At 45.5% G+C, this 27,959-nt stretch overlaps 1 protein-coding gene across 4 annotated transcripts; it reads left to right on the forward strand.

Annotated features, from left to right (window-relative positions):
* Positions 1-169: 169 nt before the first annotated feature.
* Positions 170-27,959, forward strand: DMAP1 (DNA methyltransferase 1 associated protein 1). 4 transcript variants are annotated; one of them, XM_071436568.1, is made up of 10 exons: positions 170-245; positions 618-773; positions 3,311-3,402; positions 3,804-3,999; positions 8,309-8,467; positions 9,572-9,739; positions 10,680-10,865; positions 13,728-13,799; positions 24,710-24,782; positions 26,618-27,959. In XM_071436568.1, exons 2-10 carry the CDS (start codon positions 672-674, stop codon positions 26,962-26,964), a joined length of 1,395 nt encoding a protein of 464 aa, XP_071292669.1. In that variant the 5' UTR covers positions 170-245; positions 618-671; the 3' UTR covers positions 26,965-27,959. The 4 variants fall into 4 exon arrangements, with proteins under 4 accessions (XP_071292669.1, XP_071292673.1, XP_071292670.1 ...); XM_071436569.1 differs by lacking the exon at positions 170-245 and adding an exon at positions 284-445; XM_071436572.1 differs by lacking the exon at positions 9,572-9,739.

Genomic DNA, 27,959 nt, shown 5'->3' on the forward strand with positions numbered 1-27,959 from the left:
GGGGCCCAGCTGGGGCCGGGCGCTGCCGCAGGGCCGTGGAGACAGCGGCGCCGGCGGCCTCGGGTTAGGCGGCCACGACGTGCCAGGAGCGGGACTCGAACCCGCCATGCTTCTCCCTCATCCCCGCGTGGTGCGTCCCCCAAAGCGCTCCGGGCACTTCCGGGCGCCTCTTGGCGGGAGCGGAAGCGGCGCTGCCCGGGCCGCCGTATGCGCCGCACGTCCCGGTGGCCGCGGAGCCGGCGCCGGTGGGTGCGCGGGTCCCGCTCGGAGCGGGGCGGCCGCGGCCGCGCGGGGAGCGCCGCGTCTCGCACGCCCTCCCGCGGGCCTCCCGGGATCCCCCCGCGGGGCTGCGGGCCGCGGGCGCGGCGTGCGGAACCCCCGGGACCCGCCGGGTGCAAGGCCCCGTTGTTGGGCCTGGCGGGGGGATGGGAGGCGGCCGAGGGGGGTGTGTGTCTATGTAGATATAAGTGTGTGAGTGTGCGTGTGCATGGATACGCGTGTGTGTGCGCGGATATACGTGCGTGTATGTGTATACACACGCACCCACGCGTGTTTGTATGAGTCCGGGACACCCCCGCGGGAGTTAACCCCCGACCCCCGGTTTCCCGCCCTCCCAGAGCTGGAGGGGACGGACAGGACGGCGCAGAGAAGGCCAGAGGGCAGGCGGAGACATGGCGACGGGGGCAGATGTACGGGACATCCTGGAGCTGGGAGGCGTGGAGTCAGAGAACACGGGCACCATCAACAAAAAGGACATCATTAACTCGGATAAGGTGAACTGCAGTGCCCCGAGGGGCTGCTGCGTGATTTCTAGGCACTCACTGACCTTGCATGTGGTGTTTGGGGTGAATATTGGAAGAAAGGATGAAATTAAGCGTGTACTTTCTTAGTTACCTGTGCCGTGGCATCTGGTGTGGGATTTAAACTGGAGCTGGGTAAGCCGTGTCCTGCTGAGCTGGGCCAGGCCCCAGGACATTCTCAGCTGTCTCTAAAACTCTCATTTTGTGAAGTATTTAGCCCCAAAACAAATGGAAATAATACAACACAGTCTTGCTCTAGAAGACAGAAAATATTGTCTGACTCGACTGAATGACAGAAGTCTTCCAACCTGTGTGGGGAAGGTGTGTGGCTGGGGCTTGGGACAACTGGGATGCATTGCCTGGGGGAATGTGGCAAGTTAGTAAGCTAAGTAAGGATGTGTGATGTGATGTGCTGCATTGCGTGTTAATGTGCTACACTATCTTCTTGTGTTCTGTGTTTTAAATTTGGGCAGGGTCATGGGCGTCCCATGTTTTGCAAGGTGTTGGGAAGGCCAACTTAAGGGTAGTTATATGATGTGGAGGTGCTTTGAAATGAGCCCAGGGAGCTGTCTGGTACAGAGATGGTCTGATTTGAAGTAAAGATTTGTGTATTTGAGGAAAAAATCAAAACAAAACTGAAACGTTTGTCTCTGAAGAGAAGCACTGTGGTTTCACTGCCCTGCTAGGGCACACAGTATAATTGGTGTGATGGAAAACCAGTGAGTTTCAGTTATTTAAAGGCTGAAATGTTGAAATTGCTGGTCATGGGCTATGTTGGTGAACAGCGTCTGGTGAACAGTCCAGTGGCTGGATTCAGCCTGAGTGTTGCCACTGAGTGTTTGGAGTTGTGAGTTCTTTGATTTAAATGTCTGTGTGTTAAGCAAAAGAGAGCCACTGGTTGCTGGCTGTCTCTTTGGAGCAGGGACCAAGATGGTTTTCTCCTCAAGTTTACTGTAATGGGAAGAGAGAGGAAGGGAAGGTGCAGTGAAAAGTTCTGGGAAGCATGCAGGAGGGATTGAACAAAACATTCTGAATTTCTACAAAGTACAGAAATGAAGCCAAACCAAAGGTGTAAGCTGTTACCACATGGAGAGTGCAAAGTTGCTAATAAGAGTGCAGCTCTCACTCAGGAAACAGATCTGTTCTCAATTAGAAAAGAAACAGATTGATGTCTTGAAATCACAAGAGAACCATGAAGTACTTTCCAGTCCATTAGTGACTGAGAATGTTAAAATAAAAATTACTAGGCATAAAAACATTTAAATCAGCATGACCAAGTAATTTGTTCTCAGCTCCTAAAAGGGCTGGCTGAGCTGATCTCTGGCCTTCTGATATTAACTTTTAATAAATCTGGGAACTTTGGGGGAATTCCAGAAGCCTGTGTTCGTACAGGGTGTGTGGTGACCTGTGGGTAACTGCCTTGGGTGGCCTTACATTGCTGCTGGGCAAAGTGATGGACACACTAGGAGAGAGGTGCTTGATTAGGGATGAAAAGGTGCTGATATAATGTGTATCTGTCATGGAGTTTTATGGAAAGAAGTTGTAGTCCAAGATGACAGGGACTTATTTTTTCAGTGGAATCTTGAATTTGCTTGATAAAGGTGACTGTATGGATTTAGCACAATATATGATGCAATATTAATTTTACTACTGAAAAATATTCTGATTTAAAATTTGGTAGTGATATAGTAAGCAGGTATGTAATAGTAGTGTCTGGGGTAGTAGTTATAAAGATGGTACAGTTAGACCAAAGGCTCAGTAAACTTTTCCCTCTTAAATGAAATGTAACTTCTTAGTGTGGCTGTTACTGTACCTACCTGAATCCAAAGCTGGTCACCTGATACCGTTGATTACTGATAAACTTGTATGTGGGTATGAGTTGGGCTGTGTCTTAGAGACCATCAATTCTGTCAAGGCTTTAGGGGCCAGGTTGAGTTGTGTACACTGAATCCCTCTTATGAGGAAACTCAAAAAAATTTGTTTGCTGTGTAAATGAGAGAGCAGAATTTTGGGGACCAGAGAACTTTGGTGGGTGACACTGGGGGTTTTACCAAGGGGCTACTGCAAGGGTGTAATCACAGATGGTAAAAACTGAAGCTGCTGCAGAACAAAGTGACAAAAACTATAAAAAACTGGGAAGACATTTCTTACTCAAAAAGGTAGAGAATCACATAATTAAATGCATTAATACCTCTGAGGGAGGACAGTGCTTGCCTAGTAAGAAAAGACTTAGTGCACCAGCCCCTGCAATCTACAGCCAGATGTTCAGCTTGGAATTTAAGTGTGTTATCAGCAAGAGCAAATGTGGGTACTGGTCAGCCCTATCACTGAAAGTGGGTACATTTTGTCTGTCAGTGTCTTCCAGCAGGAATAGGCACTTTGCTGGAGAAATTCAAGGTGTCTAAAACCAGATAAAAGTAAAAACCATCACAGGGCACCAGATTATACAGTTTTAATGTTCCCTCAAGAATTTCTACTTCTGAATCTAACGTGCAATTTTTTTGTTTCAGAAAAAATCCAAGAAATCCTCAGAGACATTGACGTTTAAGAGGCCAGAAGGAATGCACCGAGAAGTTTATGCACTTCTCTATTCTGACAAAAAGTAAGAGCACATGGTCATCTGTGCAGGTTGTGGGGTGGCCTGGGCTTTTGGTGGCGGGGCAGCATCCTCTTGAAGGCAGGGGCAGTCTTGCTTCTCAGATTGATTCCCCTTTGTGCTCAGCCCATGCTTGTGCCCTTCTCTTAGTCATGGACAGTGTCTGTTTTCCCTCTTCTAAATTTGAGGGGTTTGCTTGGTATAGTAAATTAATTAGATACAGGCAAAACAGTCTAATGCAGACAAACCATTGCTCTTAGCCTTTGTATCTAATTCTTTCTTAATCTCAACTGGGAATAGCAGCTGCAAAAAGAGTTCTGAGCCTGAAATCTCTTTGAGTTTGTCTTGGACTGCTCCTTTCTTCTCATCACCAGCTCCTTTCTTCTCATCACTTTTCTCCCCCACAGGGATGCACCTCCGCTGCTGCCAAGTGATACAACTCAGGGTTATCGAACAGTCAAAGCAAAACTGGGCTCCAAGAAAGTCCGGCCTTGGAAGTGGATGCCTTTCACCAACCCAGCAAGGAAAGATGGAGCCATGTTCTACCACTGGAGGAGGGCAGCAGAGGAAGGGAAGGATTACCCTTTTGCCAGATTTAATAAAGTAAGTGGGAGCACTTTCAAACAAAAGCATATAAACAGCAGCTGGAAAATACCCTTCAGTCAGTTTCTTAGCTGTCCAGACAGGAAGTTGATTCTTTCAACACGTGAAGGTTGAGTTAGATTTGGTAATTGCCTTTTGAATTGCAGCATGACCTGCAAGCATGTGACCATGGACTGATGTCTCCAAATCATTCAGGCAAAGCAGGCTTTGTATGTGGTCAAAGCTTGGTAGAGACCCCGGTGTTTCAGGTGTGCAGCCATGGATTTGGTGAGGAGGACTCGTGATATCTACCTCTGTTCCTGACCAACATCCTCCCCCTGATTACAGACTCAGGGTAGTAAAAGGTGTTCTATTCTGAGTGAGACATAAAAGTCAGAAATCTTGCTATTTTGCTCAGTATGAAAAAAATGGCTTGAGCTTCCTGGCCAAAAAGGTGGCTTGGAACCTCTTGGCCAGATTCCAGCACAGATGCTGAATTACTTTTGTGTTCCCTCTGAAATTGCTCTCGTGGTATCAGTGTGGTGCAGTCCCCTGTTCTTTGCATCTTACATTAAATTGTCACAATGTGTTGTTGTAATCTCCTGCTGTCTTTTGTCCCAGATGTATCTGCTTTGAGTGGCTGCGCCTTTTATGTGTATGCACAAAGAAAACTACATCAAGATTTATACTTCAAAGTCAGGACCTCCAAAGTTAGGAAGGAGCAGAGTTAGGGTGCTTCCATAATGTAATTTCACTCCCTTCATGATGCAAATATGAAAGAGTGAGAAAACCGTGTGCTAACACAATTCCACAAAAGCTCTGCTTGTGTGTAACCGTATACAATATTTTAAGTTTGTAACCCACAGAGCATCAGCTCTAACAAAGCTTGGCTTCCTGCAGAGTTAAGTGGTTGGTTGACCTTATATGTTAGAAGGCTCCAGCTCTGACTGATGCTTTTCCTGTAGCTGGGACATTGGTAAGAGCCTCCTGTGGTATCTCTTCTCTGATGTCTGGGGTGGAAGTCTGAAGTATGACTCACTTAGTCGAGGCACCTACCTAGCTGTCTGAGTGAAACTTTGTGAGGCTAATTGTCTCTAAGACTCTACTGCTGGAACTGGTTTTGGCTGAGTTCAACTGAGTTTATCAGAGGGGGCCACACATCACATCTGGGTGTTTTAATTATATGATTCTCGTTTCCTTTATCAGGTACTGTGAGCTGACAGATAGAAGAGCCTTCAGCAAGGCTGTAACCTTTAGATTAGTGGTACAGACCTCTGCCATCTGCAAATGCACAATTACATAATATCAGGAGCAAGTTGTTACCCTTGTGGTGCTGTAGTTGAGAAAGTTGAAGGCACTGATGAAGAGTTTTGCAGATACTTGCTTTATCAGAGGAAATTTACTTACTGTTCCAGACTCTTATGGGTTTCTTCTCACATACTTGATACCTCTGCCTGAATCTTTCTCTCCCCTTGGCATGAGCCTGTTTTTTCTGTGTAGACTGTCTTGTTGGTCTCTCAAGCTCTTTAACCAAGCTCCTGGGTCACTGCTCAGTTGCTTTCCCTTTTCTCTGTGCTTCCAGTCTCCAATACAATTCCCTCCTCTTTGTTGTGAGATCCAAAATGTGAACTTGGGTTTCACCATGTATACTGAGCCTTGTTTCAGGCTGTGAAATAGGAGTATAGAAGCAGCTTTGCTGGTGTCAGAGCAAAGCCCTCTCTCAGCCATTACTGGTTTTTTTTGACTACCATCAGTAAAGGCTTAGTGAAAGAGTATGAGGATGGGGCAAATACATATTTTCCTATTTTCTGGTGGTCTTTAGCTTAAGGATTTCTTAATTTGAAGTTTGTGTTTAATAATTCTTGCTAGGTACATTCAGGGCAGAAAGCTGCTTCGTGAGTAACCCATGCTAATGAGTTCTTCAGGTTAATTTTGTGTGGTGTGCAAAGGTGCTTTCCTCTGTTCATTTCAAACTGCTGACTTGAGGTTTAGTCCCTCGGAGATCTTGTGTTACATGATGAAGAAAATTGTCCTTGCTGTGTACTGTGTTTTCTGTAATGTGACATGCCCTCCTGTGCACTCTCTTGTTCTCAAATATCCTTTCTTCTGAAATGTGTGGACTAGGAGTGAGTGTTCCACTTACGAGAGCCCAGTGGATTTATGTGGGCTGTTTTTCTCTATTTCTCTCATAAGTTTTACTGTTCAGTTTGAATTTTTACCTCTATTAGGCATTGTGCTGATGTTTTCACAGAGCTGTCTTGTGGCTCCAGGATCCTGAGCAGTTTCAGCTAATTTAATACTCATAATTTTGTGAATTTATAGTGGGAAATGTTAGACTGCAAGAGGTTTTCTGGGCTATTGAATCCTCCTCTTGGCTCTTTTGGGTCCTCCCACAATCCAGTCCCTTTCATAAACTGATCAAGTTCCTTTTGAATAGCACTTGACTTTTCCTGCCCCTGTGCTTCCTTGGAAAGCTCTTTTAGGCTGTCTTTGCTCCATTTCATTTCCAGGTTAAAGTTTCCGTGTTAAATTGGCATTTCTTTGCAAGTCAATTTCTTTGTTCTTATTTCAGTTGTTCTTTTCTTCCCATGGGTATTCCTTTCATTTCATCTAGCATACCTGAAGCCGGCAGTCAGATTCTCCTTCAGACTTCCTTTGCTAGGCTGTGTTCTCTTCCAATCTGCTCTAGGAAGACAGGCTCACCACCCCATTACTCATGCTCTTCTCTGTACTTGTTTCCATTTCAGTGCATCTCTCCTGACCAGGGACCAGTAGTGTTGGAGTTGGTATTTCTGCCAGTATTCTTGTTGTGCAGTTGAAACACTGCCAGTTTCTGCTGGAAATCCCTCTCTGGGGATCATATTTGCCTTTTCATGGTTATATTGCATTTGAATGTATTGTCAGCCTGTGGCTGGCTCAAGCTTTCCATCTGTTCCCATCTTCTGATTTCTTTCAGGGGTTCTCACCTGAGCAGCCACGAATGAGGCTGAGGAAGTGTTTTGGAAGTATCTTTGCTCTTGTCACATTCTCTTGTCTACTGAGGCATCTGTCACCTTCCCTTCTATCCACTGCAGAGGGCTCTTCTCATGTGTGTGTGTGCTCCTCTAGAAATTATTTTGTTTCATGATGTGCATGGGACATCCTTACAGTGTCTGGTAAGATGGCTTTGCTCCTGATGGAGGTGGTACTTGAAGGTTGAGGTTCAGTGCATCCCCAAGAGATCTGCTTCACCTTTCAGTTTCTGTGTCTAAGTGATACAGGAAGGGCAGTAGACCTAAAGAAGCTGTTACTAGGAGGCTCAGAAATGCTCCTGTGAGCTGTAGGGAGTTCATGAGGATGACTTTCCTGATGACAGGACACAAAACCACAGAGGTATTGAAGCACACCTGCTTGCATGCACACTGTTTTCTTCTGGAGGCAGGACCTCCTCAGGCTGAGCAAAGTTTTGCTGCAGGAGGGAGTGAGAGGCAATAAGGGAGGAAAGCACAGGGTTATTTACACTTTTGCTTTACCACATGCTAGGATTTCCCCTAATGTAGTAAGTATTTTTACTGTTTCTTTAGTACTCATGTGACACTTGTGCCCTGGATAGAGGCCTTGCAGAGCAGTCCCAGGCTGGGGACAGGAGTGTGGGCTTGGTCCTTTAGGCACCTGGGACACTGTGAGAGTTGGACTGTCATTTGGCTCTGTCATTCTGCTGGGGAAAAGATCTATGGGGAAGGGAGGGACAAAGTTATCTGCCAAGTTTATGGCCTTCAGTTGTGCAGTATACAGTCTTTCAGATCTTCATGATACTGTCTGCACCAAACATGAAAGAAGTAGTCTGAGTATCAAAGCAGAAGGTGTGCTAAAGGCTGGGGATTACTGCCCCTTGCCTTTCCTGTTCTTCCTGTACAAGGGAGCATGTCCTAGCCTAAGAGTCAAATGTCAGAGCACTTTGTGCCAAGGTATTGGTTTTGCTGTATGGGAGGAATGCAGGGAGGCTGGCTGAATCTTGGTTTCACTGTCATGTTACCCTGAAATTTTGAAACCCATAGTCAGGATGTGGGTTGCTGACCTCTGCCTGTATAAACCATGTGAAATAGGTTTCAGCCTCCTAGGCAGTAGTTCCTGGTAGGTTTCCCTGAATGTCACATTATGGCCTTGGGATCACACATTGCTCCACTTCAAGTCCTCTGCCTGCTCATCATGTTTCCTATCTGGACTCATTGCTCAGGGTCCTGGCAGCCCCCTCCTGTCAGTGCTGTGCTCATGCTCTTGGCTCAGGTATGTTGGCAGTGAGGAGGGCAGTGCTGCAGGAGTGCTCCCATGGTTTTCTCTCTCTCCACAGACAGTGCAGGTTCCTGTGTACTCAGAGCAGGAGTACCAGATGTATCTCCACGATGATGCGTGGACCAAAGCTGAGACAGACCATCTCTTCGACCTGGCTCGGCGCTTTGATCTGCGCTTCGTAGTCATTCACGACCGCTATGATCACCAGCAGTTCAAGGTGAGTCCTGGGGGCCAAGCAACCTGCTGCTATGGCATGTGCAGGGTTTTCTGCACTTGAAAGACCAAATTACCCTTTATATCAACTTAATTAGGGGAAAATAATGAATTATTGGCAGCAAGGAATATTGAATTTCCAGCACAAGGCATTGCTGTTTGCTTTGTTTGTAATTAAATCCACTGTGACTTGTTCTCATTCCCTGTTGTGTTTTATTAGAAAGTTGGAAGGTTTGCACCTGCCAGGAGAACAGCTCGTTGTTCCTTGAAGACAAGGCAGCTGGGGAGTTTATTTGAGCAGGCTAGGTGTTCTGTATTTCAGTCTAGGCCATTGGAGAAGGATCTACCAAAACTGTGGGGGCTGGGACTTCTCCCTGGTGCTGCTCCTGACTTGTGATCTGACATGGTGCAGGTTTCCATCATCTCTGCTGTGAAACAGGGACTGTCAGTGGTCTGAAATTGCAGCCCTGGTGTCATGATTGCTCATCTACTATACTGGTTCCATGCCTCCTGGTGACATAGGGAATGATGTGACACCTACAGAACACCTCCTTGTTATCCTCTGAAATGCTCACATGAAGAGCAAAGTAAAATAACAAGAGTATGCCCAGCTAAGCAGCCCAAACATGTTTTGGGCTTGGGTTAATGGAACACAGCTCAGACTTCATGAAATGATGGGCAGTGAATTGATGCTGCTGATACTCTGGCTGTGACTTGAATGACCATTATCTAGAGCAACTCGGAGACCTGCACATTTGTTGCAGTTTCCTGCTTGCAGGCTTTCTCTTCTCAACTCTCCTTGCGTCCTTTTATCTTCACTGCTTGGGATGCTCCACTGCTGTATTGTCTCTGAACCCTCAGCACTGCTGGATCTTTTGGTGGGTATTTTTAGAGCAGTAGCTATGAACCCCTGGCAGTTAATTCATGCAGCTCACTGAGAAGCTCCTCCTTCCCTGTCATTCCCCTGGCACTGCAAGGGTCCCTCTAGGCCTTCCTCCCAGGCACTGTCTTGTACTGTATGTGACATCCTTGTGGTCCTTAGGTGGCTACTGCACAAGGTTTTGCTTAGTTCTTCCATAATGTTGTCATCTTGTGATGTCTTCCACAGAAAAGGTCAGTGGAGGATCTGAAGGAACGGTATTACCACATTTGTGCCAAGCTGGCAAACATTCGTGCAGCTCCTGGCACAGACCTAAAAATCCCAGTCTTTGATGCTGGCCATGAGAGACGAAGGAAGGAACAGCTGGAAAGGCTTTACAATAGGACACCAGAGCAGGTAACTTGGGGAAGAGAGCATCACTTCTCCAGAAGATTGATAAGTTGAATCAGGAGGTGTATGATGCAGGCCAGAGGGTGGGAAAGGTAAAGAAGGGCTGGACAAGAAAAAAGCAACACCTGAGTACAGCTTTTGTTGTTGGGTTAATGTCTGTTTAAGGAGTTTAAAAGGACAATCATTGAGAAACCTGGCTATCCAGGAGAAAGGCCTACATGAACAGAGTAATGGTCTGACCTTCTCAGTGACACTGACTGTATTAGTCCTCTGATAGAAGCAAATTCTCCATGTTGTCATGAGTACCAGAGTCTCGTGGAGAGAGAATTATTTATTTGAGAGTAAAATCTTTCCAGAAAGCATCAAAGACTAAATCTACATGCTTAGTTCTTCTCTATGTTGAAGCTATGTAAGGGTCCTACAGTTCAGAGATTAAGAAAGTGTGTTCTCCATCAGCTGGGAGAGAGCATCAGTTCCAGTTTTCAGTTAGTTCCCTCCAAGGACAAGTTCATATGTGACTTACTCTGCTTCTTCACCCCACTGACAGGTGTCAGTACTAGGCATAGCTGCTCTAGGTTCTATATGCTATGACTGGAGAGGGGAGTTTTTTTCTTTTCACAGCACTGTATTTGCAACTACAGCATATTTGGGCTTTTTAACCCTTCTGTGCTTTTGATCTCTGGAAGATGGGATTAGTAATTTATGGATTGTTGAAGGGTGCATCATAAATGTTGTGGTGCAGTACCTGCCAGATTGTAGAGTGGCATTGCCGTGGGTGCAGGGTAAGGTTATAGAGTGTAACATGCTCTACAAATCCAAGAAGTTAGGCAGGAGCATAAAATCATTCCGGGGCTGGCCCAGGGCAGAGCTGCTATCGGTAGATGGCCCCCTTGCCTTGCCAGGCCTCCTCTGCTCTCTGACTGCCCTGACGTGCTCTGGTCTGCAGGTGGCAGAAGAAGAATACCTCATCCAGGAGCTCCGTAAAATTGAAACCAGGAAGAAAGAGAGAGAAAAGAGAACCCAAGACCTGCAGAAGCTCATCACAGCTGCTGACACCACCACTGAGCAGAGGCGTGCTGAGCGCAAGGCTCCCAAGAAGAAGCTGCCACAGAAGAAGGAGACAGAGAAGCCTGTAAACACTTATCTTTCTTTTTTTCCCCCTTTACCCTGTTTATGCTGTGGCTGGGTAACTGGTTTTCTGCAGCAGTCCTGTGGGAATCAGGCCCTTTCTGGGTGGTGGGAGTAACTGCTGGCTGCCTTCTGGCAGATGTTTTTTGGTTACATCTTTGGAAGGCAGATTGGTGTAAGGCAGTCATTGTCTGAGTCCCCTGGTGTGCTCTCAGTCTTTCTCCCATTTGAAAAATGCTGGTTTAAGTCCTGTTTATTTTTCCCTGCCTGAGAAAAGGGATGAAAATGCCAACTGTTAATGCATCATGGCAAGGAGAAGCATCTGTCTCCCTGCTTCTTCCAAGCATGTTCCGTTACTGCTGTGTAGGGTTGGCCCACAAACCCATTGTCTTTCACCTGCCTTATTTTTCTAGTTCAAGTTTTCCTTTTGTCCCCAGCTCCTGGATCTCAGCAGCATCTCCCCAAGCTCAGTACATGCCTCTCTCCTGATCCTCAGCTGTGATCAGAGCAGCCCTGCTGTAGGACTCTTGTATTCTGGGAGCTATTGCTATTTCTCTGTGAGCTGAACTGCAGTCTGAGGAGCCCAGAACACAGCTTTCACTTCACAGCTACCTCAGCTTCCCTTACTGGAAAGAGGTGGACAGCATGGACTGATCTAAATTCAGCACTTTCAGTAGGAAAGGGCTGTTAAAAAAAATCTAGATGTTTCCAGTGAGTCCCTCAGAATGCCTGTCCCTTCACCTTGTGGACAGAGAGTACTTGAGTAATTTTTCTCCAGAAGATTCTGTACAGAGAGCAGGGAGAAGCAGTGAATTCTAGACAGTTATTGCTTGAAGTGTGCCTAATGGCCACCACTTCCTCAAAACACTCTTCTGGTGTGTCGTGTCCCATGTGTGTCCCTGCTGTGTGATGAATATAATACCACTGGGCACCTTCTGCATTGAATTCCCCAAAGGGTTGTTCTGGGAAAGCTCAGCCATGGTTGGCATATCTCCCTGTAAAGAAGGCAGTTTGTCACTGGTGGGAATGAACAAAAGGGGGCTAGAGAATGGGGCTGGAAAGATACTGAGGATGCCAAGGCAAGGGAGTCCACCCCTAAACGTTGTCTAGGACCTGTCTGCAGGCATGTAGTGCATAGGCACACCAGGGTGGGCAGAGAAGCAGTTTCTGTTGTTGCAGTAGCATCATTTCATCCATGACAGAGTCCATTAGGAGTCAATTACCAACTATAGCCAGGAAATGTTAAGAAAAAAATTGCATTTTAACTAAGAATTTGAATCGGGAGCTGCATCAGCATCATTTCAACAAAGGAAAATCATTTAGCAAAGAGTCAATTGAGGTTGAAGCGTTTACAGCTTGTACAGGCTGTACAGGCACATGAGGCAAAAGAACCCATTTAATTGCTTATTGCTGAATGCAAGTCAGAGTTGGCTTGGCTGAGGCAGTGATGCTGATTTCCCCACACTGCTTGTGTCAGGGTGTTCAGCAACAGGCTGAGGGGCAGAGTTCAGGGAGTTTGGAAGCCAGCCTTTGTGCAAAGGAAGCAGACAGGATTGGTTTTTGATTGCAGCCTTGTTTGTCTCTAATAAGGCAAGCAGGGAGGCTGTATCCTACCAAAGATCACTTTGATCTCTACAAGTTCATTAGCCCTGTTGGTAGTTAGATAATACTTTTTCCTTCATGGTCATGTTTAGGAACCTTTTCCAATGTCCTCTCTTTATTGGACAGACAACAGATAACTGAAATAATCTTAATGCCTGGCCATGCATAGTAGTTTGCAGGGTGCCACCTCAAGACCAAGACCTAGAGATAGCTGATAGGGATGTGAGAGTTATTGGCAGGGAACTTGAGAAATTGAGTCACTGTCCTTCAGCATCTCTTATGATCTTGGGGCAGCCCTGGCTGTCTCAGCCCTGTCTGGAACAAAGAAAGAGCAAGCTGCAGAGCCTCTCTGCAGAGAGATCTGGGTGCAGCAAGGCAAATGCTGTTTCCAGAGAAATGGGGAGATTTGAGGTGACTTGGTTTTGGAAAAACACAATTGTGCGTATGTTTTGCAGAGGTTGTGGCTATTCTTAGCTTGAATCATAAGTATTGCTGATCCATTCAGGGGAACCCAAACCATTCACTGCACAGATAGCTTGGTTTAGTAGTTTAAAAGTCTGCTCACCTTTTGCTTTCCTCATCAGCATAGATTTTTAAGGGATTGTATTTATTTTTTTCCATTTCATTGAAATGCAACTATATGCTCTACTGTTAGCAGCAGAAACATGGAAGTTTGCTGCATTTTAATGCTGTACTTAAAATATGAAGAAAGAAAGAAAACTGTCTAATGAGTGGACAAATGGCAAAACATGTATGAACAGCAGGCCTCCCTGGGAGGGGGCAGTCCTTGCATCCTCATTAGTGGCCTCAGGTCTGTACAGATCAGAGGTTTCTCAGCTCATTCCTTTGAGAGTTTACAGTCAAAAGGCAAGATTTAGGGAAGTCCTGGGCTGTTTTGATCAGTGAAATGGGTCAAATTTGAATGAGCATGATACTGTGCAAATATGTATAAATACCATGTGGGGTCAGGGTTTCTGTGTGGGTGGATGTGAGTCTCTGTGCAGGGCAGTGCATTTAAACCAACTGACCAAAAATGTTTAAGCTTTCCAAAGATGCTTTGAGTAGTTTTCTCAATGAATTGCTTGGGATTTTCCCACTGAATCCTGTTGCCTGGGATTTTCCTCGTGCCTCAGCTCTGACATGTGGCCATGGCAGGTGGCTCTCTGTCACAGGAAATGGTGTTTCCCCTTCAGATAGTCTCTATATGAAATGTTGTGTTTCTTGTGTTTCCTCCATCAACACATCCTGTTTCAATCTCTTTCAGGCTGTTCCTGAGACTGCTGGCATCAAGTTTCCTGACTTCAAATCTGCAGGTGTCACGCTGCGGAGCCAGAGGGTAGGTTCTTGTCCTGTTCCCATGGGACCTCTGTTAATGTCTTTCACTTTGCCTGGCTCTCTCCTCATCCTTTTATAGCTAAAGAAAGTCAAGTTCTTGCCTCTAAAATAAGAAAGGAATTCTATAAATGTGGAGACTCAGAAACCTGGAATGCTGGCTCTGTGGAAGCCAACTCATTGCCTTGCAGAGGCACCTGAACTTGCTGGTGTTTGTCACTAGTGTGCCTGCTCTGCTGTTAGACACCTGTGACAGAACCAAGTGGAGCTATCTAGTCCAAACAGAGCTCACAGCCAGAACTAATGGGCCTCTTGGAGCATGTGTGTTGCTAGCTGAGAGGTTCTTTTGGAGTAGTTTGGGCTGGAAAGGACCTTAAAATCATCTAGTTAAGATGATTAAGAACTGCATGTTCAGGTTGTGTCTTGAAAAAAAACAGGAACACATAAACATAGAATTTTTAGCTTTTCTGTTTACATTATCTTAGAAGATATTTTTTGGAAAAGCCCCAGTGTTCAGTCTGTTGCAGAGATACTCCTGAGTAAAGAACTTTCTTGCTGTTTTTGTAGTGCTTTCTTATATCAGCAAGACTTGACACCTGCCTCTTTGCCACAGGTTTTGGGATATCAAGTAACTTAAACCTGCTCAGTCAACTGAATGTTTTCAGAGAAGTTTTGATATCAAAATCCTGTGTGCCTATACAAGTACTTTTTGCTTTTTTCCTACCCAAAAAAAAAAAAAAAAAAAAAAAAAGATTTTAAATTGCTTTATTATAGCAAAGTTGGATAAGTACATTCCTTGCCTGGCATCCTCACTTAGCATAATAAATTTAAAAGGCTGTTTTTATGGAATGTTCTTTTGATATCAGACTGGTTTCAGATCTTGCTGGCTGTTAATAGAAATGTGTTTAGGATAATGCTGCTTTGATGTACTGGTGCATGTGTGTGTTAGAGGTAGGATGCCTCAGCAGGGTCACTGCTGAGGGACCCCTTCAGTGTACCAGTGCCACCATCTGCAGGATACGTGTTTGAGTGAGGGGCTACAGCCTTGAGGAAATCACAGTCCAGAGACAAGCAAGATTGCAGTGCAGGTGTTGAGATTTATTGAGATGTGGCAGATGTGTTCTCCAGCACTAAGATAAATAGAGTAATTTATGGAGATTGATTTGGATTTTGAAAACTAATAAGTAACGGTTGATCTTTTCTATTTTTTTTACCCCCTCTGGAAGAGAAGCTGAGCAATAATGTATCAGTGATGGAACCATCTGGCAAAGCCAGCAGCCTTTTTGTGTGCCAGACAGGCAACTCAAATCCCAGCCTTCATGAAAATGGGTGCTACTTGCTTTTATCTGTTCCCTTTAATGCTCACAAGATGCAGTGTTAAGGTGAGGCATGGCAGTCTGATTCAGCAACTTTTAGCCTGCAGTATCCAAGCTCCTGGAGTGACCTAGAGCAACTTTCTATGTTCTTCTTGAAATTTTTAAGGAGATAAATGCTGTTCTTAGAATTACCAGTGGTTTGTGAATTAAAAAGATGGTTCATCGCTGATCTAGGTGAAAAAGCAACACCTTGCTTTTTGGAAGTGTGAAACCTACCTCTGAGCCAGAAAAATGAATTCATTTGTGGCTTTTAGCCAGTCACCTGGCTTTCTTATCCAAGCCTTCCCTGATTTTAAAATGGGAGCTATTAGACTCACTTGCTTCAGAGATGCATGATGGGGAGAATTAATTACATGAGGTCAGTACAGGCCTTTTGAACTGGCAAGAGGTGCTGAAGTGCCAAGTGTTATGGAGTTGACAGTCCATGCTAATCCAAATTATTTTACTTGTGGGATTTATATGGCAAACCCTCTGATCTCCAGTGATGTGGAATTGATCAGGGTGGAGGCTGAGTAGGACTAAGTGAGGAATTGGAATGAAGTGCTGGAAATTCATACTCTGGCAACATCCAGCATAAGATGTTTTGCCCTTAGCATATTGAAAAATGATTTCTAAAAGCTTGTTCTGTCCTGCAGTAAGTTCTTTTGCCTGAAGACCTAAAGAGTTCCTCACCAAAAGGCTTCTGTTTTCCTCCTTTGTTTCATACTTTGCTACTGTGCTTTATGCCTTTCGTGGTTAGGTGAAGTTGGATTTTGCAGTGAGATCAGGGCTCAACCTCTGTCATGTGTGAAAAATGTACCATATCATCCCCAGGATAATAGCACTTACTCTTTGATTAGAGATTTTTTTTTCCCTGAGGATTTACAATTAGTCTGAAATCTGAGTTAAAATTAATTTATAGAAATGAGTCCTTGAAGAAAAAGTTAGGAATCCGTATTCAACTTAATTTGTTCCCAGTAGTTTTTGTGACAATAGCCATGGCTCTTCAAATTCCCCATCATTACAGCTTACACAATCTTATGGACAGGCTGAATTTGAAGACTGTTTTTTTTCTCCCCCTGTGAGGATTAATGGTCACTTAGAGCCATTATTCTTCATAACTGAAAGTTTCTCCTTCAGCAGACGCTGAAGAGTAATCTTCTGCAGTGACTTGGACAAGCTGGCTGCTATCAGACTGGCCTCAGTCTCCCATTGTTCTCCATGGGACTGTGGCCACAGGCAAAGAAGGCCACAGCCCCTGTGCCCTTGCTCTGCATGGGATTTCCCTCTGCCTCCTGACAGCACAGACTGCAAGTTCCTCTAAGGCAGTGGGAAGCTGGGCATTATGAAAAGCTTTCTCTTAATTCAAGGCAGTGTATTGCCTTGGTGCCACTGAGAACAGGGGGCAGTAGCAGATGTTTGGAAAGGGGTAAGCCTTCTAAGAGTTTCTTGAAAAGAATTTTAGACCTTTGCATTTGATGTTAGTAAAACAGTGTTATGAAAATAACATCAGAAGTGAATTATTAATCCTAAGCATTACTTCTGGAAAGCTTCCTGTTATACCAGCTCTGCTCAGCTGGGAGGTCAGACAGCCAAAGAGCCAGAAGAAAAGAGAGATGTGTAGGGAATTTGAACAGGGAAAAGTGAAGAAAAGACTAAAGGGAAAGCAGGGAGCTATGAGGAGGGAATACTTTGCTGTGGGTCTGCCTGAAGGAAAGGAAGATGGGAGCTGTTAAACTTGGATCTTTTCCAGGATACACACAAAAAAACAGTAACTACATGTTTGTGATCTGGGCATGATGTTGCTTCAGGAGGGCAGAACTGAGTTTGTTCTGATTTCACCACAGTGTTTCTGTACCCTGTATGTTCAGCTTTCTTTTAAATTTAACCTTTGTCTTTGACTTTGTTGTGTTCAGGGCACTTGACTTTGGCATATTTAACATCTCTGCAGTGTGTTTTAAGTTCTTCTCTCTCAGCTCTGTCAGTGGATTTTAACTTAAAATTTTGGTAATGCTGTTGAATTGTTGCAGCAGTGGCTTAAGAAAGAAGATGATGCATGGGAAAGGGTGGATGTTTGTACCCACTCCTCCATATTGAGGTGTGTGTCTGTGTCCTTGCTCAGTTCTCATGGGTTTGGAAGCAAAGGAACTGGAAGAGAATTGATTTGAGTGGTGTCTCATCTGGAAACAAAACAAAACCTTGTGATGAGAAGATGTTTGTAGAATTCTCAGTCTGCAGAAAGGATTGAGGGATGCTTCAGCTTAGTCATTCAAAGCTGGCCTCCTCCCCTCAGAAAAGGCTTCCAGCCAACAGCCTGACTCCATCTGCTTAACTGGGATCTTGTAGACAATTTGCCAGTTGAACAAATTAAGAAAGAAGTAAAGGAAGGAAAATTACAAGTAGAGCTTTAGTACCCATTGATTCAAATATTCACACTCACCAGCTTTTAAATGTTTAGTAGCCTTCTGAGCACTTTTTTAGCACTGATTAATGAGTAAGAATTTACTGTGGTTGTGTGGGGAAGCATGTGTGTGAGTTCTTCCTTTTTTTTTTTTTTTCTTGGAATGAGAACTAAGTGCTTCCTGCAAGTCCAAGGTGAATGATTTTTCTAGAGGAAGATGGGGTTGTTTAGGGGGAGGTGTTGTGTTTAGATATGTTTATTCTCTATATTTGATCTGACCAATAATTACATGGCCTAGCACGCTGGCTGTTTACCCTGCACTGGAGGCTTCTGGCTTCTGTTCCTTCCCTGTCATTAATGCAAACCCAGACTTCATTGGCAGTGAGCATGTGACACATCTGTCTGTCCTCCTGTGATCAATACCATCCCTTCAGAGGTTCAGCTTTTGAAAGCAGTTCCATAAAATACCAGTTATTCTTATTTGGATTTGATAAATTTAATTACTTGAAGCAATTAATTATTTATTTGCTTTGTATTGATTACACTCCAAGGCGTTCTGACATCAATCTCATGGAGATCAGCACACCCTTATTAGGTGGGGAAAGTTTATGTTTCCAGGTCTGAACATCCCATGGATTAGTTAGCTGAGATGTGCTTGTTGCTTCTGCTAGCAATTTTTCATTAGTGAAGTTGTATGTTTTGCACTCTTCAAGAGAGTGGCTGGGAGTAATTTCCACAGGGAGTCTGACAGGTGTAGAAGGGAAGTAGTTCTCTCATTTCTGTGAATAAAACTTATGAAGAAATGATGCAGGCTGGATCGAATTCATGTTGTGGCATTGCCATCTATTTGTTGTACTATATGCCCTTTAATTAGGGCCAAGAGAGTGCTGGTGCATTTCCTAATCAAACTCCTGTCTGTAGAGAATGAAATAAGATGAAAATATTGGTGTATTTATTTTTAGAGAGAACTGCAAAGGATACAGAATCTTGAATGAACTAGAGAAGGTGAATCCAACACGTCTTTTCCTCCATTCTTGTGTTTAGCTAAACCAAAAGGCACTTAATGTTAAATTGCTGAAAGAAAATCCATCCATCACCTTTTTTTGTGGAGGTTACTGATGTGACAGAGCATCTGGACCAAAGCCCTAGTAGGTTCTCGGGTATAAGGAGAGCACTCTGGCTACGGGACTGGGATCACCCTGGGTGCAGGAATGGGGGCTTTAAAATAAATTTTAGCTCTGGAAAGGACACTCCATGTTGCTGCTTCTCTTGAATCATCCTGTACCAAACAGTGTCCATGCAGTATGAGCCCTCAGGGACCTTTGTCAGTCCTGGATTTGAGAAGCTTTTAGTACCTTTGTGTGCCTCTAGTGACACAGTCTGGGGTGTCATTCATCAGCCAGTTTTATTGTGTGTAACACGTGCAGAGCTCCATATATATCACTTTTTTCTTTCATTAGTGTAACCAATATAATGATTGGACTGTAATTAGTCACTGTGGTTGTTGGTATTTGTGTAAGTGGAGATTCATTTAAATTATTTAAGAGAAAAGCAACATCAATTCAAGACTAGATGCATGTGTTGCTACACTTTGCTATGTCTGATCTGGAAGTTTACATAATGTTCTTGTACTATGGTAGAATGTCCTTGGAATTCCCCCTCCTGTGCCAGTCTTAGGGTCCTCCCTGCAATTACAGCACACACTGCTGTGCTCTTGGTTTGTTTCTGTCAGATGCAGGTTAGAGGCTGCAGCCATTTCCATTTTCTGCAGTTTCAGCTTGGTCTTCATGCCTGTAGTGAGAGCAGGGGTAGGACTATCTGGGAATCTGCAGATCTGCTTAAAGCAAACTACTGTAGTGCCATTCTGGTAATGTACTTTTAGCATAAAATACCCCCCAGTAAAAATGTCCTGTGCAGTTCTTTCTTCTGCAGCACTTCAGTTCCATGCAGTGAAGCACTTCAGAATTTCAGAAATGTGCAAGTTCATATCTAAAACTGAATTTTTCAGCTGAGGTTTTTCAAATTCCAGAGCTCTAAGACTAAAGTACTTAATATGGTGCTTTCCTTCCTTGGGTCTTAAAACTGTACAGGAGTGGAGGCTCTCTGCTCCTGCAGAGTAGAGCCATGCAACTCAGGAATGTTTGACCTTCAGGCAGAAAATGCAAAGAACATTATTATCTGAAACTTTAGCACTCCTTCCTGGAAATCCACTAAACCATTCAGTACTCTAAAGATATCCATGAAGAAAGTGCCTAATGAGAAAGTTTTCTTGCTGCTGAAATCCATAAGGAAGGTGGTTTTCAATGTCAGTGAGCTGTATTATAATGCTGAACAATACTGGTGATGGTGCATAAAACCACAGGTACAGCTGTACAGGCTGTACAGGCACAGCTCAGATGTGTGGAGATTTTAGGGTTAATGTTTTTAGGACAGGTATATTGTTTAGGATTGGGGAAGGCTGATTTTAAGAAAAAACTTACCTTAAAATTGAATTAAAATGAAGTGCAGCATCAGGGAGGGTTCATGTGAAATATTTAAATAACCACTGATTAATTTTAAAAACCTTGTATTTTGGTGATAGACCAAACAAAAGGTTTCAGCACAGAAGATTTTTTTGGGGAGGAGTGGGAAATTGGGAGCATCAGAAAAGGAGCATTTATGTAGAAGGTGATGGATTGAGAGCAGGACATTTAAGATGACCATACAAATATAATCACTCACAAGGCCCTGACTGAGTCTGTAGATCCTGCAGACCTCTTCCATTCCTACTGCAGATCCCTATGACAGCCTCTACCTGCCAGGTGGTGATGCTGTGAGGCATAACAGGACTGTGTTGCAAGCTCTGCTATTATTTAGACTTCATTACTCTACTAAAATAGATTCAAATACATTTACAACTATGGTTAAAAGTATTAGCATAAATCATGAAAACTGAATGGCACACAAAAATAAATGAACCAAGTCTGTTTAGGGAGGCTATATCTTCAGTTATTTCTTATCCTGTTTGTTAATTTAATGAATTTTGCCAATTAGCAATTAATTTGCAGTAGGTCTCCTAGTCATTAGTGTGAATTAGCAAGGTTTTGTTGGCAAAATGCCTCGAACATTAAATAAAAACCCTGTATCATGCAAAACCTCAAGGGTAATCCATGGTGAGATCCTGTACAGAAACTGAACTGCAGAGAGTCCACCCAGTCCCAGCCCTTGCTGTGAAGGTGTGGTGGCTGCTCTGGTCTGATCTTTTTAAACTGCATGACCCAATACAGGTCAGTGCCCTGTATTCCACATCTCCCAGACCAAGTGCATTCCAGCAGAGGCTGTGTATCCCAGGCTTCTCTCTGCACAGGCAGGCTCTGGTACTGTGGCTTTGTGGTGTTGACTCACAATTTTCTGTAGCTCTTTATTTTTCTCTTGGTACACACAGTTCATGTGTTTAATGCAGGTTGTTTATAGCAAGGACAAAGGATTACAGTCCTTAAATCAAAAGTGATGTTGGTGTAATTATAAGCACAGGCTAGTGTTGCAAAGAGGGCTGTAGGGAGAGGCTGTCAAAGGAGAAGAGCATCCAAAATATAGTAACCTCAAAAATCCCAGCTAATCAGTTTTCTGACGGGAGCAATCTGTTTCCCAGGTATTATTATTATATGGGGACTTTAAAGATAATAAATAACAATAATAGTCTGCTATGAGGAAGGAAAGAAAAGGGCAAATGCCATTCACCTCAGAAGCTGTGGTTGCTCACTGGAGTTCTCAGAGGAACATAATTTTCCTCAGCCCCTGTGGAGGCCTCCATCCATGACAACACCAACAACATCCCAGGAGCTGTGGTGTCAGCAGTAAGGTTGCCTGAAGGGGTGTTTTCATTAATGCAGAGATATGGCCCACAGAAACCACATGTCCCAGTGCAGGCATCATGAGCCAGAGAGCTCTTCTCTGGGCTGCTGGCTGGAACTTGTGGCCCCTGCAGATTGTTTTATTCTTTGGGAATGAGGGGCAAGTGAGCACCACTTCCAGCACTATGGTGCTTCCCTGGATATCTGCTTGAAAGACCAAAACAAAGAAGGGCTTCCTGAAGTAAGCTTGGTCTTATCAGAGCTGTACAGAGCATGAAGACTTCTCTCTTGCAACAAGGCAGCCCAGCTAACGGACCTTGGCTAACAGATTATCAGCAGCGTTTGAGTAATAGACTGCTCATTTAGTTTTAATACATTTTGCATAGAGAGCAATCAGCCTTCATCAGTCTTAGAGATGAATTGGCTTAGCCAGCTAAATTCTAAAGATATTAGTCCGACAGCAGCCACATAAATCATAACATTTTCTTAATGATGGTAAAATTAAAATATACTCTTGCTTTGAGAAACCAATGAAGCCTTCCTGTTTGCAGGCCAGGTCCTCCTGCCTGAATTAAAAGGAAGCTTAATTGATGTGGTTTTAAACGAAACTCACAGTCCTCCTCTTCCTCAGCATCTTAAGTGTTCCTTTCTTTGAAGTTAAATTAATTTGTCCTGCCTTTCCCTGCTCCATCTTCTAATCTTCAAGAGTGTCAGTGAAGACCAGACTCCTGTGGGACATGATCCAGATGTGTACAACATCACAGTTGAAGGCTTTGCTAGTGGAGGCCTCCCAGGAGGAAAGCTTGTGCTTTTCCTCTAACCAACAAACCAAGACCTCCTGTCTGTCTACCTAGCCTAGCCAAGGATTAAATTTTCTTGTCCTTTGTTCCTGAAGCTCACTTGGTGCCCAGCGTGCTTTTGCCAGAAAGGAAATGAACAGAAGAGAATCCTGTCTTTGGCTAAAAAGGCTTCAATGTCTGGTGTTGGGGTAGGAGTGAGGACACTTTCAGGGCTGTGGTAGTCACACAAGTATTGTGTGTCCACAGGCTTTTCAGTGAGGAGATGCTGGGCTCATTGTGTCCCCCAAATTAAGGGCAGTACCTTCTGACTAGGTCAGCCCTTACATCCCCAAGCTGAGGCAGAGCTGGGTATGTCACCCATTTAAAAGTTCTGTGTGATTCCTCATGGCACACAACAATTCTTTGGGCTGAATCCTCTTGCTTTCAGGGATATCTTCCAGATGTTCTAGACTGACTACTCAGTCTTCTGCTGAGCTGTGCAAAGTGACCTTTCCTTCCTTGGCCTCCTGCTGCTAGCTGCAGCATGGCACCCATGGAATAAACAGAACATCTCCTGTCCCAGTGCTCTGGACTGCCTTATCTTAGGGCTCTACCCTCTCCTTTTCAGCAGAGCCTGTGCAAGTAGTCTGTGTAGCAGAGCTCCTCAGAAGACCTCTTCTAGTGAGGTTCTGCTCAAGTTGAGACTCTGGGCTGAAGACTTGACTGAAATCCAAATACGTGATAACTTTGACAGCCTTTCTTCTGCTAAAACAATCATTTTGTGGTGAACTGCAGAGAATTGGTTTCTTTACAAGTAGGAAAGAAGTATGAAATTGACTGCTGTGCAGAAACCCTAGCACTAAGCCAAAGACCTTTGGGGTAAAAAAAAAAAAGGCAGGGGCAGGCTGGTTTCTTAGAAATCCTCCCCTAATAGTCCTACTCGTCCTTTGCTGGAGTCTTTTTTGTGGTGCTAATATCTGTCAGAAAGGATGGTGCTTCTCAGCCTGTGAAAGGCCCATTCCCCTGGGGTGCTCTATGGCATCCATACTCTGGTTTCTTGGCTGAAGTGATGTTATGGAAAAGGCAGGATCCTTCTGGTCCTACACAGGTCCTACACAGCTCCTACACTGGTGTTGTGGAGCAGCTGATGGGACATAGCCATAGCTGAGTTAAGATTAGAGCTCTCAGCATTTGGGGATATGTGTGTGCTTGCAGTGCTCCTGCATTCAGAGGAATTAGGAAGTTCCAGATGGAGCCTCTTGGCATTTTTGTGTTGGGGCAGCGAACACTGGAAGCAATGGGTCTGATCTGGGAGACTGATGTTGGGCTGCCTGCTTCAGGCAACTTCAGCCTGTGGCTAATGGGAAGTAAGGTGACCACAGGCCCTCCCAGTGAGCTCTCCTCAGAGGCCAGTTTTAAGGTGGAGTGAATAATGTTCCTTTCTTCAGGTCATTTCCAGCCACGTTGCAGACTCGTGGTTGGGGGGCTCGTGGCTGAGGTTTGGGCCCCTGGTCAGTAAGTGGTGTGTGCAGGATGGCTGCAGGATGCTCCTGCTTCCTGGCTGCTCAATGGCCTGCCGGGCAACTTGAGTTGGTGATTGGGATCCCCAGGTTGAGGTGTGAGGTCACCTTTCCAGGGTTGGATGTGGAAGGGCAGCCTGTGCCTGTGCAGAAGGGTGTTTGACAATACAGTATTGAGAACCATTTCTTTCCTGGTGTGTCTTCTAGCATAGCCAAGTGCTTTCATTTTTTCTTGAATATGTCCGCGGGGCTTGGAAACCTGTTCTCCCTGCCATATTGTGCCAGCTGCATTTGTGCTGCTGGTAATCTAATAAATGCTTGGTCTGAGCAGCTAGCACTCCTGCTAGAGCCCAAATGAATGCAGAGGAAGGACCCTGCTAAGTGTGTGCATTCTTCCTCTCCTGGCCAGCTCCAATTCCCTTTCATAGCTCACATCTGATGCTTCCTCTCTCACCTAGCCCCTTAGCTCCGATGTAAATGTGTGTGCACACTTCCGCCAGTCAAGTAACTGTGCTCTCTCTGTCTCTCCCCTTTGTTACAAAGCCTGCTCTGTAAATGAATCCCACAGGTCTGGGGCTCAGCAGGTAAAAGGAGAAGTGAGTCTGTTAGCGCATGAGTCTAATCAGGCCGGCTAAAGCGAATAAAGTAGGGCAGCATTGCACATTAGCCGCTGTGTAAATGAGCCCTTTGATGGGCTGGGCACCGCGGGAGAGGGTTTGAAGCCAAGAAGAACTTTTGTTGTTAATTCAGTGACACATGGAAACTGTAAAACAGCGTGTCTTGCACACACACGAGAGAGAAAATAAAAGCCCTCACGACCGGGCTTTTCAATACCTGCCCTCAGACCTAGTCTGAAAACTTTCAGCCCCTGTCTCCCTCTCTTACCACTTGATTTTCCTTTCTCTCCCTTTCTTTTTTTTGTTCCCCCTGCACTATAAAAAGAAAAGCTCTCTTGCCTTTTGAACTAGACGGCTGTGAGTGAGGGCTATCTCTGAGCTGTGTGGCTCTGTTACCTTTGTGTTCCAGATGAAACTGCCAAGCTCGGTGGGACAGAAGAAGATTAAAGCCCTGGAGCAGATGCTGATGGAACTCGGAGTAGGTGAGTAAAGGGGGCACGCGAGAGAGAAAGAGACACACAGAGCTAGCCTTTGTTCTCGAGATGGGCTATTTTTTCCCCTAGTAATACAGCCAGTTTCTTGAATAACAGTATGTGAATGGTTTTTAAAATATTTTATGTGTTTAAAAAAAAAAGAGAGGGTAAAAGCCAGAACAAGATGCACAGGGTTTTTTTTTTTTCCTCCCAGTAGAAAAATCTTTTAAAAGAGCCTTTGTTTCTCTCTTGTTTGGGCCTTTTTAACCATCAAGAGAGGCAGCACAGTATTAGGAAGGCAAATCTCAGCCTTGCCGGGAGAGGTACTTCTAAGTATGTTAGTGACCACGGCACGCGCATTGTTCAGGGCTGCCCTGTCTTGCTTTTAAGCTTCATTTCCTCTTAATTTACTGCTCACGGTGGCAAGTCCAAAATGCATCTGGGACTGTTCATCCCCCCTTTATAGGTTGCATGCTGTGTGAAAATCTGGAGCATCTCTGCTGAAAGGCGAGTAAACACACATCCCTCACTCTTGAACTTGAGTGTCTTAGCAGCTGAAAGAAGGGTTCACTTAACATGTACAATACCTGCTCGTGGCTAGAGGGGGAGAAGTGCAGCCTGTGGCCAGCGGCTGCTCTCCATGCAGTGGGGACAGTTTGCAGGTATTACAGGTCCCAGCATGCAGTGTCTCTTGATTAGACACCTGATGATCCCTTCCCTCCCGCACTGTGGCTGGAGAGACATTTAAAGGTAGGAAAAGAGAAAAATAGAAAGAAAAAATAGAAGCCTTATTAATGATTTACAGGAGATTACTGAGCCTGTTCCCAGCACTGACTTCTGTTAAGTCTTGCTGGTTTTTTGGGCCAACTGGTTTATGGCTTGATATGTTGTATTGGAGCCTGTGCCATTCTGAAGGACTCCTGTGGCTGGTGAAAGTCATCAGCCAGGATGGTTTCCTCTTTCTGCTGTAGAACTAAGGGAGTTGCTGTTTGTGCTTTGCTTGGGAAGCCTGAGGGAAGCATGTGAGTGCTTCTTGGAGCTCACTTTCCATGAGGTAAGGAGGGGTTCCTGACTCCCTGCTCCTGCCTCACAGAACTCACATATCTTGAGGGTCTCTTGGGGCTTTGGCCCTGCTGTACCTTAGAGTGCAGAACCACACCTGGGCTTTGTGGGGGTGAACACAGTGCCAGCAGGAAGGGGGTCATGTGGGCAGCCCTGCAGACAGGGGCCACTGCTGTGTATCAGGGCAAACATGCAGAGCTTCATCCTTTCCTTCTGCAGAACTTGCAGCTCTTCCTGCCTCTGTGTGTGTGCATGGTGAGGTGCAGCAGAATGCAAGGTGTGGGGAGGTGATCTGATAGTTGCTTCTACAACAGGTCTGTAACACAGCAGCAGAGCAGTTCTCTGTCTTGGACCTGCCATGGGAGGAGCAGTAAGAGAGGCAACAGAACTCAGCCTGTCCACCTGTTGTTGGTGAAGGTGTAGGGAGCAGCAGGAGCTCTTCTGCCCTTTGCAGCAGTGGGGATCTAATCTCTCTGCAAGACAGAGCTCCCTTCATGTGACCTGGTGGGTGGCAAAGTTCAATTATCTGGTCTTCCATCATCCTTCACTTGCTGAGTCCTGGACTTTGCAGGTTCACCCTTAGTCCTTGGTCAGAACCAAAGGACAGTCTGAGAAGTAGGAGTGCAGCCCTTAGGGATACCAATTGCTGCTGATCCATGTTATTGGAGCGAGGCTCCTGGCGTATCTTTGTGGGAATGAAACAGCAGCCGAGACCTTTATAGGGATTTTTCATTGTAGGGTTGTAGGTCTGGGTGTTTAACAGGGGGTGTTTTTCTCCCTAGATCTTAACCCTATGCCCACAGAGGAGATTGTACAGATGTTCAACGAGCTGCGGAGCGACCTGGTGCTGCTGTACGAGCTGAAACAAGCCTTTGCCAACTGCGAGTACGAGCTGCAGATGCTACGGCACCGCTACGAGGCCCTGGCCAAAGCTGGGAGCATCGGCCCCCTCAGCGTGGAAGGCGCCCATCCAGATGGCCAGACAGGGCTCGGCATCGAGGAGGGCAAGGGAGATACAAAGGACCAGATCATTGATGTAGTAGGAGCACCACTGACCCCCAACTCGGTGAGGAGGAAGGTCGGGGGGGCAGAACAGGGCGCACTCAGGTCTCCGACGCAGATGCCCTGACAAGCGCTGGGGATGCTGCCCTGCTCTCCTTCCAGGCATGCGCGTCCGAGGGAGCAGAACACGCCTGTTCCCCCCCAAGTCCCAGTGCTGCTCTCTGGGCTTGTCTCCTGTGCTGGACAGTGTTCTTGGTGCTACAGGTGGGGTCAGCAGGGCTTTCTACATCCTGCATGCAGGCAGATGGCTTGGTGTGGGTGCCACTGTGGACCAAAGCGGTGAGGCTTTGGGTGATGAGAGCTTGTTCTAAGGCAGCAACGGTACAGCTGCATACCTGAGGCATTTTCCCTCTAGACACAGCCTCGTAAGGGTTGCTCAGCAGAGGGAAGCAGGTGGGGAAAGCAGTCTTCAGGTGATGAGACATGACCTGCCCGAGACCCTGGAGTCAAGCAGTAGCCCTGCCTGGAGCAGGAGGCTTGGGAAGGACAGAGGTGTTTGAAGAGCAAAGGAGGGTTTTTATACCCTACTTCCAGTGCCAAGAAAGAAAAGCCTGGCCTAGGGCTTCTTCCAGTGCAAGCCCTGTGGCAATGTCCTGTGCATGTACCTCTGCAGGATGTGAATCACCGGCCTCTCCTCCCTGCCTCCAGGAGGGCAGGTTGCCCAGCCCCTCACCACTGCCTCAGGGCCAAGGGTAAGCCTGGGGATCAGCTGAGGCTGCTTTCCCCTCTGTGCAGTCCCCTAGCACAGCTGAGCTGAACTGCCTGATGAAAGCTGCCCATCTCCACACCGTGGCATCCCCGACGCCTCCGACGCACTGCCCCTGGTAGCGGCACAGACCTTTACTTTCTAAAATGTATAATGTATTGCAGGATATTGAGAACACCTTATCTGTCAACGGCAGAGGCGACACGTTAACCTGGACTTGAGTAATGTCCTATTTGATTGTGACAATGTTGAGTCGTAAGGAAGAGTTCCACTGAGACAGGTTCATGTTTGTAAAGGAGTCTTTTGAATTATTTTTTTCCCTACTGCATTCAATCTGGAATCTCACCCCTCCCTCC

The sequence above is a fragment of the Agelaius tricolor genome, unplaced genomic scaffold (genome assembly GCF_023055355.1).
Source record: "Agelaius tricolor isolate 1412-34295 unplaced genomic scaffold, bAgeTri1.0.p SCAF_11, whole genome shotgun sequence".
NCBI lineage: Eukaryota > Metazoa > Chordata > Aves > Passeriformes > Icteridae > Agelaius > Agelaius tricolor.